A 15,070-nucleotide genomic window follows, 5' to 3' on the forward strand; every position below is an offset into this window, starting at 1 on the left:
TCTACCTGCTTCATAGTTTTATCTTACGTTTTCTGTTCTCCATGTCTCCCCTTTTCAAAGTTAGTCTGAAAAAGAAATGATCATTACTTATGATAATTTTCCCATTTCTATATAGGATTTACATGCATTTCTATCGAGTTCTATCTAGAATATTATTAGATTAAAAAAATAATAATCTTATTTCTACAGCATTACAGCTCCTCGCAATTCCAGATACATTTTTCTCCAGAAATGACTGTCAAAGAATGCCCTCTTATCCTCTTAAAGTTACTCTTTTAGTAATGTTAATAAAACATCACACTCACTATGTATACCTACTGAGAACGGTCATTACACACCTACCGAGAAGTAATTTTACATGTGTTTCATTTGTCCATGTTTCTATTAATGATTTACAAATCTGAAGACAAGTATCGGTCAGAAAATCAACATTTCTGTACACAGAAAAGAGTTTTTTTCATCCTCTAACATTAGCAACAATTTAAAGAAAATTGGGGCATTTACTAGAAAAGCCTTAAGTAGTTATTGGAGTAAGTGACATCAATACATTCTGATGATGTCATAACTTTAAACAGGTAAACTTTCTGCTTTGAAATCAATATTGAAAAACTATATTGTAATTGTAGCCATACAAAATGTTTATTATTTTACAAATTATTTGTACACTATATTTTCACTTTTTCATTGCTTTGTGCTCAGACAGTATAAATATTACAGCATGGATTTTTCTTTCCCAGGAATGTCCTTACTGTCTAGATATAATCTTACTTTGTACTTAAAAAAAATATAGAAACATTACCAACAAGATAAAAAACCATTATGAATGAAGAATGTAAAATACCTTTGTGAATAAAGTGTACCACAATGGTTTCAGAGTGATGATTCAGGGAATATTCAGTAGACCGCACAACATCAATACAATATCAAACAAAATTAAGTTTTAAAGTCTAACAGGTCTTCCTCAGTTGTATGAAGAGTACTTTGTTTAACTTTACTGAAATGGTTTGTCCTTCTAGAAGGCAATTTATATGGTTCTTTTGTTTGTTTTGTTGTTCTTGTTTGTTTTGTTTTTCTATTTTGTTCATTTTGTTTGCATGCAGGTATCCCAACCCTATACCATATATGTAATTTTCAAACTTTTTAAATTTTCAGTATGGCAAGATACATGCTTGGCTTCACCCTCACACATTTTTTGATAAAACAGTTAAATCACTTAAGTTTAAGAATGGGAACAGATTTACAAGCAGAGCTGAGTGTCCCAAAGATGCTGTTTAAATCTGATACATCCTACCTCCTGTGACTCTTTTGGGAATACATCGTAACATGACCTTTCCCAGATATATTGCTTCAGCACTCCTGTCTGCATGACTGCTGCTGCTTCCGCACTTGCAGCTTTAGGATAACCCTGCAAAATTTGTGTCTAAAATACAGAAATTTATTTCAGAGGGCATTTCACTCCCATTGCATAGAAGGCCCTATCTACATACAAAATTTCACTGGAATAACTACAAGAATCATTCAAAAAGTAAGTTAATAAAGCTGATGCAAAAGGCAGCTGACTAAATGAAGATTTAACTTACCAAGTTAGCTTAAGCCAGTTATGAAACAGCTTAGGCTAAATAAAATGAAGCTGCTCTTAAATTATGTCTGCACTTATGTTACAGTGATTTAAATATACCAACTGAAAAATAAGCACAATATTGTTCACATGATTCTAGTGAAACTTGCATGTATGGATGAAACCTAATACAGAGATTCAGCCTTACTCTCAGTGAGTTGAGTTCCCACTGAAGCCAAACAGAACTTATATTTTTATGGCACGCTGAGTTTGGCCTGGTATCTTTCAAGCTGTGATTTTTAAATGCAACATTTTTAGGCAGCTATTAACTCAACGCAAAAAGACATTTGGATGTATTGTATTACACTGATAAGATCAGTGTTAGTTAGCTGACAGGTAAGTTAGACAGCAGTCTGCCTTTAGTAGACATATATATATGAAAGATTGAGTTTCTTTGGTTGTTTAGTATCCAAGCCACCATTTGTGTATTCCAGACACAGCATGTTAATATTGATCATTAAAATTATTTTTTTTTCTTTTCATTTGATTTATGGAAATTTTTTGACTATTGCGGATTAGTCACTTATATAAATATACAGCACATATATACATCGAGATTACAAAAATACATTTTATTTATATCTGATTTTTAAATAATAAAAGTGAAACTTCACATTCGTTTAAAGATCAGTTAGCATTCCAAAAGCTTCTGCAATATCTAAGATCTCAGAGCAGAAGATATCTGTATATTCTAGGATAACTACATATCACAATCTCAGGGTTTATGATATAATTATTTGGGGGAAAAAATAGCTCTGTTTTAAAAGTTTGTGCTTCATCAATTTCTTCTTCTTTCCCCTATTCTAGTCTCCTCTTTCCTCCTCTCATTTTACTGATGGCCAAAAAGCTAAACCAAGTTCCCTTTCTCACCCCAATAAAGACCAAAGAAACTCAAGAAAAGGAAATGAACAGACAAAATAGCATACGTAATTGAGGATAGCTTACTGAAATGAAGGACGTTACCTTTAACTCCAGTTGACATCAAACATGCCCAACACAACATATTTTGCAACAACTTCAGTTCCCAAAGCTAACTGCCAAAGGAACTGAAAACAATTGTTCATGATCTCCAACTATTCTGTACAACTGCAAAAGACAAACTAGTGTCCCATTCAACTGGTTTGATTCTCTTTTGGGTTTGGATTCATACAATAATGCAGCTTAACAATTAGTGACCTTTATCTTGAACAACATAAAGTCAGCATCACTTCTGGAAATGCTCTCTTTTTCACAGCACATTAGTATTTTCATTAATCCATTTAACCATTTACTTATTTACATGTTAATATATAATCAGGTCCTCTACATTCAGAACTTTCTAGGTGTGTATTCACTGTTCCATTTCAAGATCCACTGTGGCTTCATGTAGCACTTCAGTAGATATCGTTGTTTAAGAAAGAGAAAAAAGTACTGTGTTAAACAGAGGTTGTCTTGTACAAGCAGGCGTATTCATTATTCCAAGTTGGAAATACTGGCTCAAAGGTCTCAGGTTTACCAGCTTCACATCCATGGAGAGTGAAAAGCCTGAATATAGAGCAAACACAAATGACCTTTTTTTATTTCTCCTGCAAGCTTCTAGCACCAATTTCCTTTGTTAGCTCTTCACGCATTGTGCTGTCTCACATTGAAAATTCTCCTACATAACTCATCAGTGGCATTCATGGACAAGGTAGCCACCAATTATCAAAATATCATTAACCTCGTTCAGTCTTCTCTTCTTTCACTTCTTTGTACTGTTAATAGGATGAGGAGAATTGGGGGTATTTACAGGACATTTATGTGTATCACTCATCTCAGATTCTTTTGGTTTAAATACAGTCTCTAGAATGAAAACACTGAATGAGTCCGTGTTGATGAAATCAACATTCCTTGTCCAACGTCCCGCAACAATTAACATGGCCACCAACCACCACACCTACCATGGCCTTTAGCTTTCTGTGTTCTACTGTGTTTTCTTCTTTAACCAAAGAAATAAAGTTTTGACATGCAGAAGTTATTTTCAGCAGCTCTACCTTTGGGCCTGCAAATGAAACACTGTGTCACAGACATGTTCAGCAGCATCTCTAGTGACAATGGGTCACAGTACCAGTGCTAAGTGACTAACAATTGCATGTGGTCTATATATCTGTATGGAACAGTTACCTGGCAGCATTTCCTTAGCTGGCAAGCAGAATGCATATCTGCAGAGTCCTGTTGCTCTACGTTAAGTGATTTCATAGTGTTGACTTTTCATATGGAGAAAAATGCCATCACTTTGGCACAATTCACAGCAAGTTTGTAAGTGAAAATTAAAGGGATCACTTTCTTGGCTATTCCAAATTATATGATACAACTACTGTGCACAAAAGATATTAGACCTGGAACTCAAACATATCTGTTTGCTTCTTGGCCAGTTTAGCAACTTCTTCTCTTATTGCCTTTACAAGGGCAGCTGTAGAAATGTTGGTGAGAGGAGCATCGGACGGGTCGTTTTCTGTCAGGCTCTGCTGAGAAGCTGTGGCAGATGGCAAAGGAGCTTGTTCCAGGCTGGGATGCATGCTCGCTGGCTGGCTGTATTGGCGAGGCAGTCGTGAAGGAGAATTGTGCTGGTAGCGGGGCCTTGGGTAAGCTTCAATGTAGCCTGGCAGTGGAACCTGTAGAGCATCGTAATTACACAGAATTATACAGAACAATTGATCCTTAGTGCCACTCGTCAGGGTAACACAAACCTCCATGGGGCAGAGTAAGATGCAAAAGACAGGAACCTATGACAACAATGTAAGCTTCACATTTCTAAGTGTCAGCTGACAAATTTATATCTTTGCACGTGCCATTTACGAATGTACATCAATAAACTCAACTCTCTGAACTGTGGCAGCAAAAATACTTTGCAGTATACTAGGACATTGCATGTACAAATTTATCATGACTGCAAAAAGACTAAGGAGGCAGCTTTTCTGAAAGTGTGTCCTCTGATTACTATTTCTCCTAAGTATTTTTCTTTGAAATAGCCACTACTATATTTCAGGATGCTGACAACATAGGACAGAAGACTTTGCTGATTTGCAGCAATAACTTAAGCTGTTTAGTCGCTGTGACTATTAATTTCTGTCAAAAATCCATGAACTGTGATACTAGTCTTTATGTTCTTACTAAACTTCTCAGAAGTTTTTGTTTTGTTTTGTTTTTATATGACAAATAAAAATAGTATTTATGTCTTGCAAAGTCTAGAAAATAGTTTCAAAGTCTTTATGCTGTTTCAAAAGGCAGCCCATAACACATTAGTAGGACAAGACAATTGAGAAAATCTCACTAGTACCGACTGGTCATTATAATCCATTCCAACAAAAAGAAAGGGAAATTCAAATTATGCTTTTTATGAACAGGATGGCTCAGAATACTACACTTGCTGTAAGGTAACCAATAAGCTTCCACAATGTTTGAACACTAAAAAGTTAACTTTGTAATTTATATTGCTCGGAGTGGGAAGAATACATGTTTTTAGCTTTCTAAATACACTGAAGTCTTATATAGGTATATATAGTACAGGCAGGCAGACAGGTGTCTCACCTAACTTTCGGATTTCTGTCAGGCTGATGAGTAAGGTATCTGACCCACCAAAGGCTTAGACTTTGGTGGATATGCCAGAAGCAGAATTTCAGAATTGCAAGTGTCTGCAAACAGGCTCAAACAGCAAGATGTGACCCTCTGCCAATTTTAAATACCTCGTGGGGATTATGGGACCACAGCATGAACTTCAGAATGACAACTTTGGAATTTTACGTAAATCTCATTTTGCGTCTAGTCCCGTGAGACTTTTACAATCCCCTGGGTGCTTTTGAAAATCTCAACAATTCAGGCATCTAAAAACCTATGAAATCTGACTACTAGGACTTACGCATGCTCTGCAGGATCTTGGATATCCATCAAGTGATGCACAGAATGTCATAGGCATTCAGTATGATGTGATGACACAAGCATAGGAAACAGGCACAATATGAAACTGATCATGTTGACAATAGATTATTCAAAAGACAAACATTTTAGTAGTACAACGTGAACACACCACTAGAGGCCACCAGGTTCCTACTTTCACTGAGCAGCATAGCAATTTGGAAAATAAATGCATTTCCCTTCTCCCACAAAGCTCAGTGTGTCAATACTTAACTTTTAATTGAGAAAAGGTTACAGTAAATTAAGCTTCCAAGACAACTCTTTGTTGCCAAATCTCCTATTTCATATGCCTACCTGGTGTCTTATTTACAGTCCAGTTAGTGGAAATGCATGAGAAGTATCTCATTTTTAAGTCTCTATTCCTACTGAAGAAACTGAAATGTTTTGTTTCTACATTTTTTTCTCTTCTGCTAAATCACAGAAGGGCTAAAAGGTCTGTGTAACAAGAAGATCTGGTTTAAAGCTCCGTAACACATAAGTGAAGTTGAATGAAATATTCATTTCCTTTGAATTCTATATTGTCAGTTATTTTCCAGACAGCTTCTCACTTCCCTCTCTATCCCTTTCTGTACACAGCAGAAAGGAACAGTCCACTGGCACTAACTGCTTTTCTCACCTCTTTCCCTAAAGACGAGGAAACAAGAGGGCTACATTCTTCTCCTTCCAAAGGAAGGAACTGGGGGTTGGTACATTGATTTCCATTTTTTTCTGGTTTGTTTTTAGTCTTCACTTTTGACAAGTGATACCTGACTCTTATTTAATGCAGCCAAGAAGCAGGGATGCAAAAGAAGTCAAATAAAATACTGTTCCTGGCTTTGTTTTCTTTCTGAAGAAAAAGTTCTAAATGATTGCTCAGATACAATGGTCCTCCTGAATTTAAAGTGTACATAGGATTACAAATAAAAATTAAAAAAATAACAATTTTTCATGGTTTCCATGGAAGGTTTTACTTATTTTAAATGGCAGTTCTGTTCTGGGATGGGAATCTCTATGACTTCACAAGCCTCCAGGTGTCAGGGGCACATCAGCAGATGTGCTCAGCTTACATATGAACGTATTTCTTTTTTCTTGACAGTTCAGCCTACAAATTCAGACTTGTATCTGAGAGCCAAAATGAATTCTTTTCCTCTCAGACATCAAAAGCAGTAATAAAGATTTGGCAACAAATAGCTGTCCCCAGCAACATTTATATGCCCTCCCTGTCTCTTGCTTAGTTGCTTAGAGGCAACTATTAGAGAGCAGTTCACTAAAATATTCTGTTGATGATCTACACAAAGAAATAGAATCCATCTCCCAGTTCACTGGGTTAAATTGGTTGCATAAACACCAGATGTGGGCTCAGGCAGCAAAATCAATCTTTTGCTTTTATTTCCTTAATAGCATTAAAGGTAAGTGTCGAAAAAAAGCCCTAAATGTTAGAAATTGTTTCAAACAGGATAAACTACCACAATTCATTTTAGGATCTCAGTTTTATTTCTTTGGAATGTAGGTACACTTCAGACTAAAAATTATATCTGTTTCAGAGTAGAATTGTGCAATTACTTATTTAGTTTAAGATCTGTCGGACCCTTCAGGAGGACTTAAAATGCTGTGCAGCAGGGTTGCGGCAGGCCTAGGAGCTAGGACCTGGGCTATCTCAAGAGAAGCCTCCAGGATGTAAAGGTGTTCTGCAGCTTCCAAACAGCAGAAGGCCACTTTGAGAGGCAGCATCACCTGCTCCCTGTCCAAATCTTTAAACTCTGTCTTGAGTATCTGATGCACCAAATTTGAACGGGTGCCAGCCTCTAGCCTAGAGAACAATGCTTACAGTTTGTGGGATGGACAGCTAAATATCACCACACTCTCTCACAGATTTTCACTGCTAGAGATCATTCCCATTCAGGAAGAATTACCCTTCTCAGATCTTTTGCTGATAGCTAAGTATCGCTTAAATCCTCTCTTGTGCAAATCACAGAAAATTTATGTAGTGAGAGAAACAAGGATACTTACTGAGTCTGCCCACTGTCCCGGTAATTCATTCTCTCCAGCATAGGGCATCCAGGCTTGATTCCTATATGCAGTGGGTGGCGTTGGGATAAAATAGCCTGTGAAGCCAGGTCGGTTTGCTGCTGGTATGGCAAACACTGCTGGTACTGTATTTCCTATTAAAAAAAAAAAAAAAGAGAGAGAGAGAGAGAAAGAAAGAGAGAGATTAGATAAAAATTAATAGGCAGTATTTTCAGTTATAAATTACGAGATATTACTTATGAAGTAATTGTGTCCTTTTTTTTTTTTTCCTTTGGTGAGAATGTGGTCTCTGTTGACCTTTGGTTAGATGTAAGGCTCCCAGTATCTGACTAGAATCTCTCTATAATGCTGGGAAAGACTGGAGAAGATGAGATTTGTAGTTGTCTATATAATCGTGCACAGCCCTTAGACAAAGATAGGAGGACTTACTCCTTGGGACTTAATCCTTGTAATGGCTGATCTCCATCAAAACTTTGAAAACTTTGAAAAAAAAAGGTGTTTTTTCCTCCTAGGTTTGTTTCCTCGTTTTCAATTTTTTAGCTGTTGTTGCCATGGGTTTCAAAGTACTACACCTTTCTTTTCAACAGCAGGCTACAGAGCATTCAGTTTACACAGTAAAACTATCTTAATGTCTCTAAACACAAAACCTACAAAACTGAATGAATGATACATTTAAAAGGCTGTAATCTCAACAACCCCATCATAAAACTTCAATACTTCCATAAAAAATACCGAGGCTCTGCCTGCTCAATTCATTTCCCAGGAACAGCCTATGGCTGCCATGAATTATGCAGCTACAACTTAAATAAGTATTTCCAAGGAAACCTGGTGACATGAGATCTGTTTTTACCATGTCTTGATCAAGATATATGTGCAGTGATGTCCAGGAAGCCTTTTGTTAGAATTCCGTTATCATACTCAAGGTTAGGTGGGAGAAAACAGCTTTCCTAACACAAGGTTCTGCCAAGTCTCTGGATATGGTTCTATCTGCTCTTTCAGGTACGGTTTAGTCCTCATAGAGATTCACAGGCCAATGTGGTTCTTTCTGCAATTACTCAGACTATCCACGGTATTTGCAAAGTTTAAAGTACGATTTGCTTGTCCAGTAAGACTTCATTCCTCTAGCGTCTATTTACACAGGGAGACAAACACCAGCATCTGTACCACTGCTACACTAAAGCCCTAAAAACCTCGTTCCTAAATCCTTGGAGGAGAGAGTTGTCCACCAGCTTTATCATGTAGCAAACAAAGCATGTGGACAGGATGTTTTGAACACTGTTATAATACATGGGCACGTATTTTCCTTTTCAAATTCACAGAATATAGCGAAAATAATTTATGTCAGAGCAGAAGCCCCATAAGAACACAATAAAAGTACAACTTGAGCATTTTCATTTAGGAATGGACGTAGAGGAATGTTGCATAGATGGGCATTGGCTCTCCTCTACAGTCAATGGAGAGAAAATACATTTCCACTTCCTTCCAACTGCATACCATTTAAACATTGCAACTAATTGCCCTTGGTAGATATGACACTATTGCACAAGAGATGTTGAAAAAACAGCAAGACATGGGCATTCCCTTGAACTCCATACAGAGAATAATTAATAGAAATTAGCATTGCTTCCTGGCTGATTCAGTTTACAGCTGTGGCACATCCTCACCCCTGAGCACTGTGCAGGATGGTTATGCTGCCTGCACTGACGGATGCTGGGAACTCTGCTTGGGCACATGCACAGAGATGGAACGACTTGAGCAGCAACACGTATCCCCAAAGCAGTCTCCACAAAAACAGAGATCTCTAGGTTCTCAGTGACCTCCCATTGCAGCCCTGAGTCAAATAGCTATGAATGCAAGCAGGGCTTGTAAAGAGGAGAAAAAAATATTTTGTAGCACAGGGCAGAACCCCATGGTATCTGTTTCAAAAATGACTTAAAAAAAAAAAAAGTGAAATGTCATCTAAAACTAATGGACTAAAAATATTTATCTTGCACTTTACACTTACACAGTGTTTTCCACGGTTTGGGACTAAGTCCTACCTTTCATTTTGACATTAGGTTGTAGGTGAAAAAGCACCATGTCAGGATGATGCTGGAGTCACTTTGCCTCAGAGAAGTAGTCACAGTGGAACTGTTCTGGACCAGTGGGATCTACGATGTACACCTGAACAGCAGGTAGCCACAGGGTATCCCACAAGACCTCTATCCCAACTACTCCACCGCTCCCTCAGTTTAGAAGGAGGTGGGCTAAGAAAAGAGGTGTGGGCAATCTTTGTTCCTACCAGGTCATAGACAGCACAAGGATTGCTATTTTAAATCAGTTAGCAAGGCTGGAAGTAAGTATTCTTCAGACATGTACAGAGAAGAAAGTGCTGCTCCTACAGATGACACAAAGCTTCTACACCAAAAAGCTCTTTTAATTTAACCACAGCAAAATGAACTACTATTCAAAGTGAACGCTCAAGTAGCTGAGATAATACGTTATCCCAATTCTTACTGCAAAATCATTATCTTAGAGTTGATGTCGATGGGCTACGTGAGAGCAACATTAGGTCATTTCATGCCAAATCGACACCTGCAGCAATGTTTTTTCATCAGTTGAAGCAATAAAAAATTATTTTCCAATCATAACATTAGAAATCCTTGCTTGCTATAGTTGCAGGTTTCTTACAACTCTCTTCATCTTTCCCTGCATTACAGCCATTTATAGGATCTATCACATACGAACGTTTCCTCCAACTACCCCCCAGAATAATTCTGGCAAATTCTACAACATACACAGAGGTCTTTTTGTCTCTTATGAAATGCAGTCACTCTTCCAGTGACTCTCCGCACAGTATACTTATCTGTTACATACAGCAGTAAAACCTCCGCATCACTGGAAGTTATAAAAAGGTATATCACACAGAACATGTTACTGCAGTCATGACGGAAGAGTTCTTGGCAGTGTGGCATATTCTACAGTTTGAATTACTTCAAAATGAAAGGGAGAGCATCTGCTCTTTTTAGACTAACACTGCAGAAGGTACAGCGATAAAAGTGAGAGTGGAATGGATCCTTCAAATCTACTATATTTAATTAATTGACAACGGATTTGCATATCCACAGTATTATTCTCAGTAGAAAATGTTGAATACAATGCAGATAACTTTCTATTACTTCTAACAAAGATTAGAAAGAAATTCTTCTTGCAGATTAACAGAGCAATGTCTAACAAACCTGCCAATTACCAAACTGAAATGACAATGTACAATTTTTTTAATCTTTCAAGTCTTTTTCTATAGCTCATCAAGAAAACACATTTTGCCAGTGAGAAGCTATTTCCAGTATTTTCCCAGCCAAGTGTTATGCAGATACCATCAAAACAAAGTATCAGATTAATCTTCTGATTAAATCAATTAATTCAAAACCAAAAATTCTTATCAAATTCGTATCAGCAACTCATAAGACTTCTACAATGGAGAGACTTTGACCCAATACAAGTTCTGCACTTGAGCAGGAGCTATCTTCTCCAAAAAAGGAGGGCAGACTAGCTAACATATAACCTTTGACCAGGCAAAAGCACTGCTGCCTTTGCTTTGCATGGATGGGGGCACATCACCTCAATTTACCCTTCCTCACTAGTCCACTCCTGTCACCACAGCGAGGGGTTAAGTTTCTCAGGAGGAAATAAGGAGTCATAAAAGACATCCCCCAGTCAGGCTGAAAAACATCAGTCACTTTTCTTTATGTCCATTTGCTTTTCCTCCCCTTCCTTACAAACCAAGCTGTGCTTAATGCCATTAAGCCTTCTTCTACACAACACTACTACTTACAGCTTTTGAAGGTGATCTCCCAACTGTTCCCAGTCTCTGTGCTTTGGTTAGCCCTGAAGCATTCTCAAAGTACACAAACCGGACCTCTTTCAGATGAAAACAAACTGGAACAAATGCTCTAATGAGCATTCAGTCCATGGGTCACTTGAGACCTATGCCAAGTGTGTGTATGGAAAAAGCAGAAATTCAGAAATGCAGACAGCATGGATGTCAGGCCCTCATTTATCAGCTGATTTGCTTTACAGAGCTGCTCCTGTTGGTCTGCTCTACTGCTAATGTGGATACAACCACTATGTTATAGTTGATCTCAGGAGGAAGAGAAAAGGCAGCTGATGCAAACTGCTACTGAGGGTTAACTGAATGGAAAGAATCCAGTGATTTCAAGCAGTATCAGCCAAGAGTTATCTTCTTTTAGTTTAATGAAGGGAGCTCAATGTTTAACAGAAAAATAGCTGCATTTCTTACTGTTCTCACCTTATTTTAACCTAGATCACCACATTTACTGGCAACAGCTTTTCTTCATGCAAAGCTGTAAAGGTTTAGACACATAACGATTGCTGGTGTGTTCAGGGGTCTGCCAGACAGCTGCCTCTTGCTGCTGAGCCCCATCAAATACTGCAACTTCTGCTCTTGCCAACCAATACCCTCTATACCAGCTAGAAAATCCCCCCTAAAATTTCCATTGGATTTTGTGGTATAAATGAACTTTTTTACTGGACCTTTAATTGATTAGTGAGCCAGCAGAATGCCATACTGGAACAAAGACTATCTGGTACATTACCGCTGGGTCTTACCTTCAGAAATGACCATTTCCTGGTGCTTCTGCAAGATGGGTAGTATTTATAATGTAGCTGCTTCTGCATTTACAAAGGGATAATCTTTTGTATATCCCCTTCAGTTGTACCCTCTAAAATACCTAACACCTTCTTTCTCCAAATAATCATCTCTATTTGCTATATTCCATATACTCATTTGTATGCAAAACAAATTGTGTGGTTCTCAAAGATGCAAGTTGGGTCTCAGGTCTATTTTTTCACCTGAGTGAAAAGCTGATTGATCAAGTGGGCCAACAGACATTGGAGCTCTTGAACCAGGTGCAAAAGATGCCTGCTCATGATGCTGGGCCTGATCCACCCCACTGGACTCAGGTATTCTCACTTTGCTGCCAATATCTGATGTAGACCTGTGCATTAAAAGAGAGAAAAAAAAAAAAGACAGAAACTTTTGACATCCTGACTAATAGATGAGACCTGTAGCCATACATACATGCCTGTCAGACAGAGCATGACAAGCCTGCTAGGGATAAGATATCTGATTATGTTCTGGCATGACAGAAGTTCGGAAAATGTCTGAGAATTTCTTAACCTGGCGCAACTTTGCTCAAGTGTGTTATCACAGTTGCACAGAGCCCTTGCTTACTGCATCAAGCAAATGCCTGTGACATGCAACACAAACAAACAAACAAAAAGCTTTACTGTAGCTAATCAACACAATGGACAACCATAGACAATGGTATATTACTACAGTGCATATGACAAGGTATCATACGGCAGGTGACTACTATGGTAAGTAGTGCAAACTGCATGTGAGAAGTACTAACATCCACTGAAAAGATGTGTCCCAGTTGCTTTAGAGCTAAAATGTAATGGATAAACAAGAGTGTGTCAGAAAACTGTATCCATATCCTGAATATTTGGATGCAATTAGAATATCATTAGCAGAAACTCAGAAAAAAAGTTTCCTTTGGCCTCAGTGCTCCACAGCAATTCTCAGCAGACCTGTGGTGCCTTCAAATTGCAGTTGGCATCAGGCAGTGCACAACAGCACTATACTGAAGGCTAAATGAGCTCATCCACCACAGAAGTGCGAAAATTCCTTGAAATGCATTTTAAGTGCCTAAGTGTGAGGATATGCCAAAATGTATACACTGAGCTAAGGCAATCAGGTTTTTGCAAATATTTGGCTTTGGAAACACAGGTGTGAGATATCTGAAAGCTAGGCACAAATTTCTGGACCCAGGGTTCTGATAACTCGTCTGTATCATGTTGCAAGTCCTTAGAATAGAGAAAAGTAGGGAGAGTAACGGTATGAATTATCTACCCTACATTTGCTATATGATATGCCATTATGCATTGTGTGAGTTGAGGCAATGAGCGTTTTAAAAGAAATCAGAGCTGAGCTTTCCTAATTATGTTGAAAATGATTAGCTAGCAGAAGAGAAAATTCATTGTTATTTCTTTCCTCTTGACATTAAAAAGAAAATAAAAATAGTATGTTTCTCATTTCATGGGTGTTTCTTTATTAACTAGACGGCTCCTAAGTGCCACTTCAGGGTTTGGCTCAGTTCTTTTTAAAACAGTGGGTTTTAGAGTTCACACCTGAAATAAACCAAAAGGTAAATACCTCCTGAGAGAGGCAACAGCCACAGGACCGGTTCTGGGAGGGACAGGAGGAGGAGGAGATCCCATTACCATCTCAGGAAGCTGAGAAAATCTATAAGCCTATAAAAGAGAGAGAAAGATCTTCTGAGACAAGAGGAGATATCATGCAAATTAAAAAGCAAAATAACCTCAGAAATCAAATACCTGCTTTGCATGCTGGCCAACAGGAAGCTAGTATTTTGTAGCACCACTAGAAATACCGATTCATTATAGAATTTACAATGCTTGGGTGATTTTAGGACGTTGAAGAAAACATGAACAAATGTGTTCACAGAGGCAAAACAAAGTCTAATTAAAGCAAAAACTTATTAAACGCTGTCTCTGTGACACTTGTAACCTTGCTGGCAAAGCAGATCTGTTATGATTACATGAGACTCAACAGCTGCTTTGGACCCACAGGTAAAAAATCTCAGTATTTTCAATTCCTCCAAAAGCAAAAGATTCAGAAAGCATCCTCAGAGCAGCATCTGGTGAAATGAAACTGCCTGTAAGCAATGAATATTTCAACATTTTTTTCCAGCCTTGAAGAGATGAAAAGAAAACTCTTCACAAAAACCCCAAGCTCTGTAACTTTCTAAAGCAATAATAATTCAAATTATGTTGAAAAAGAAGAGTAACTCAGAGGAGCACACAATCAGCCCACTAACTCACAAAACTGAGCATTTTGCCCATAGCTGTTCTGGATTTCATCACTAATACATGTGAAGGTCAAGCAATTGTGCGCGTGAAAGCTGTGGCACACAACAAATGACCTTTAGGACAAAATGTCTCTTCTGAATTCTCGGTAATGCTGTAGATTAGCTGTTATAATTTGGCAAAATATGCTTAAGGACAGAGGGATGATTTCAATCTCTCTAACATTTCACTGACACTTTTCTCCTACACATTGTGCTTTATTTACTGTTGTTTGTGTTTTTATTGACAACACTTCAAAGAAATGCCCAGGATTAAATATAAGATCAGAGTGATAGCAAATAACAAATTCTGGGGAGGCTCTGCAGTATCAACATATATGCATTTGGACTAAATCTGGAGTCTGAAGTACAGCATTTTGACTCTCTAAAAGAGAGGCATCTGCTTTACCCAGAGTATCTCCCTCGGCAAACAGCATAGAAAGCTAAAAACGTGTTAGCAGGGGATGAGTCACTCTCCATCTCCTGCCTGTTGAAAGAGCCTACAGGATTTACATGATTAGCTCAGACTTAACACCTACATCTAGGTTTGAATTTGGCAATATAAATCCCACACTAAATATCT

The 15,070-nt window shown here is 38.0% G+C and overlaps 1 protein-coding gene across 1 annotated transcript in view; it reads right to left on the reverse strand.

Annotated features, from left to right (window-relative positions):
• Window positions 1-616: 616 nt before the first annotated feature.
• KIAA1549L (KIAA1549 like) overlaps window positions 617-15,070 on the reverse strand; it is a 125,672-nt gene continuing 111,218 nt past the window's right edge. Inside the window, exons 19-22 of the mRNA XM_035550330.1 lie at window positions 13,776-13,873; window positions 12,410-12,555; window positions 7,541-7,692; window positions 617-4,251 (exon numbers count right to left, since the gene is read on the reverse strand). Of these exons, the coding sequence (XP_035406223.1) occupies window positions 3,970-4,251; window positions 7,541-7,692; window positions 12,410-12,555; window positions 13,776-13,873 (678 nt within the window). The 3' untranslated portion in view covers window positions 617-3,969. The remainder of the gene's footprint in view (window positions 4,252-7,540; window positions 7,693-12,409; window positions 12,556-13,775; window positions 13,874-15,070) is intronic.

This window comes from Cygnus atratus, chromosome 5 (assembly GCF_013377495.2).
Source record: "Cygnus atratus isolate AKBS03 ecotype Queensland, Australia chromosome 5, CAtr_DNAZoo_HiC_assembly, whole genome shotgun sequence".
In the NCBI taxonomy this organism is placed as follows: domain Eukaryota; kingdom Metazoa; phylum Chordata; class Aves; order Anseriformes; family Anatidae; genus Cygnus; species Cygnus atratus.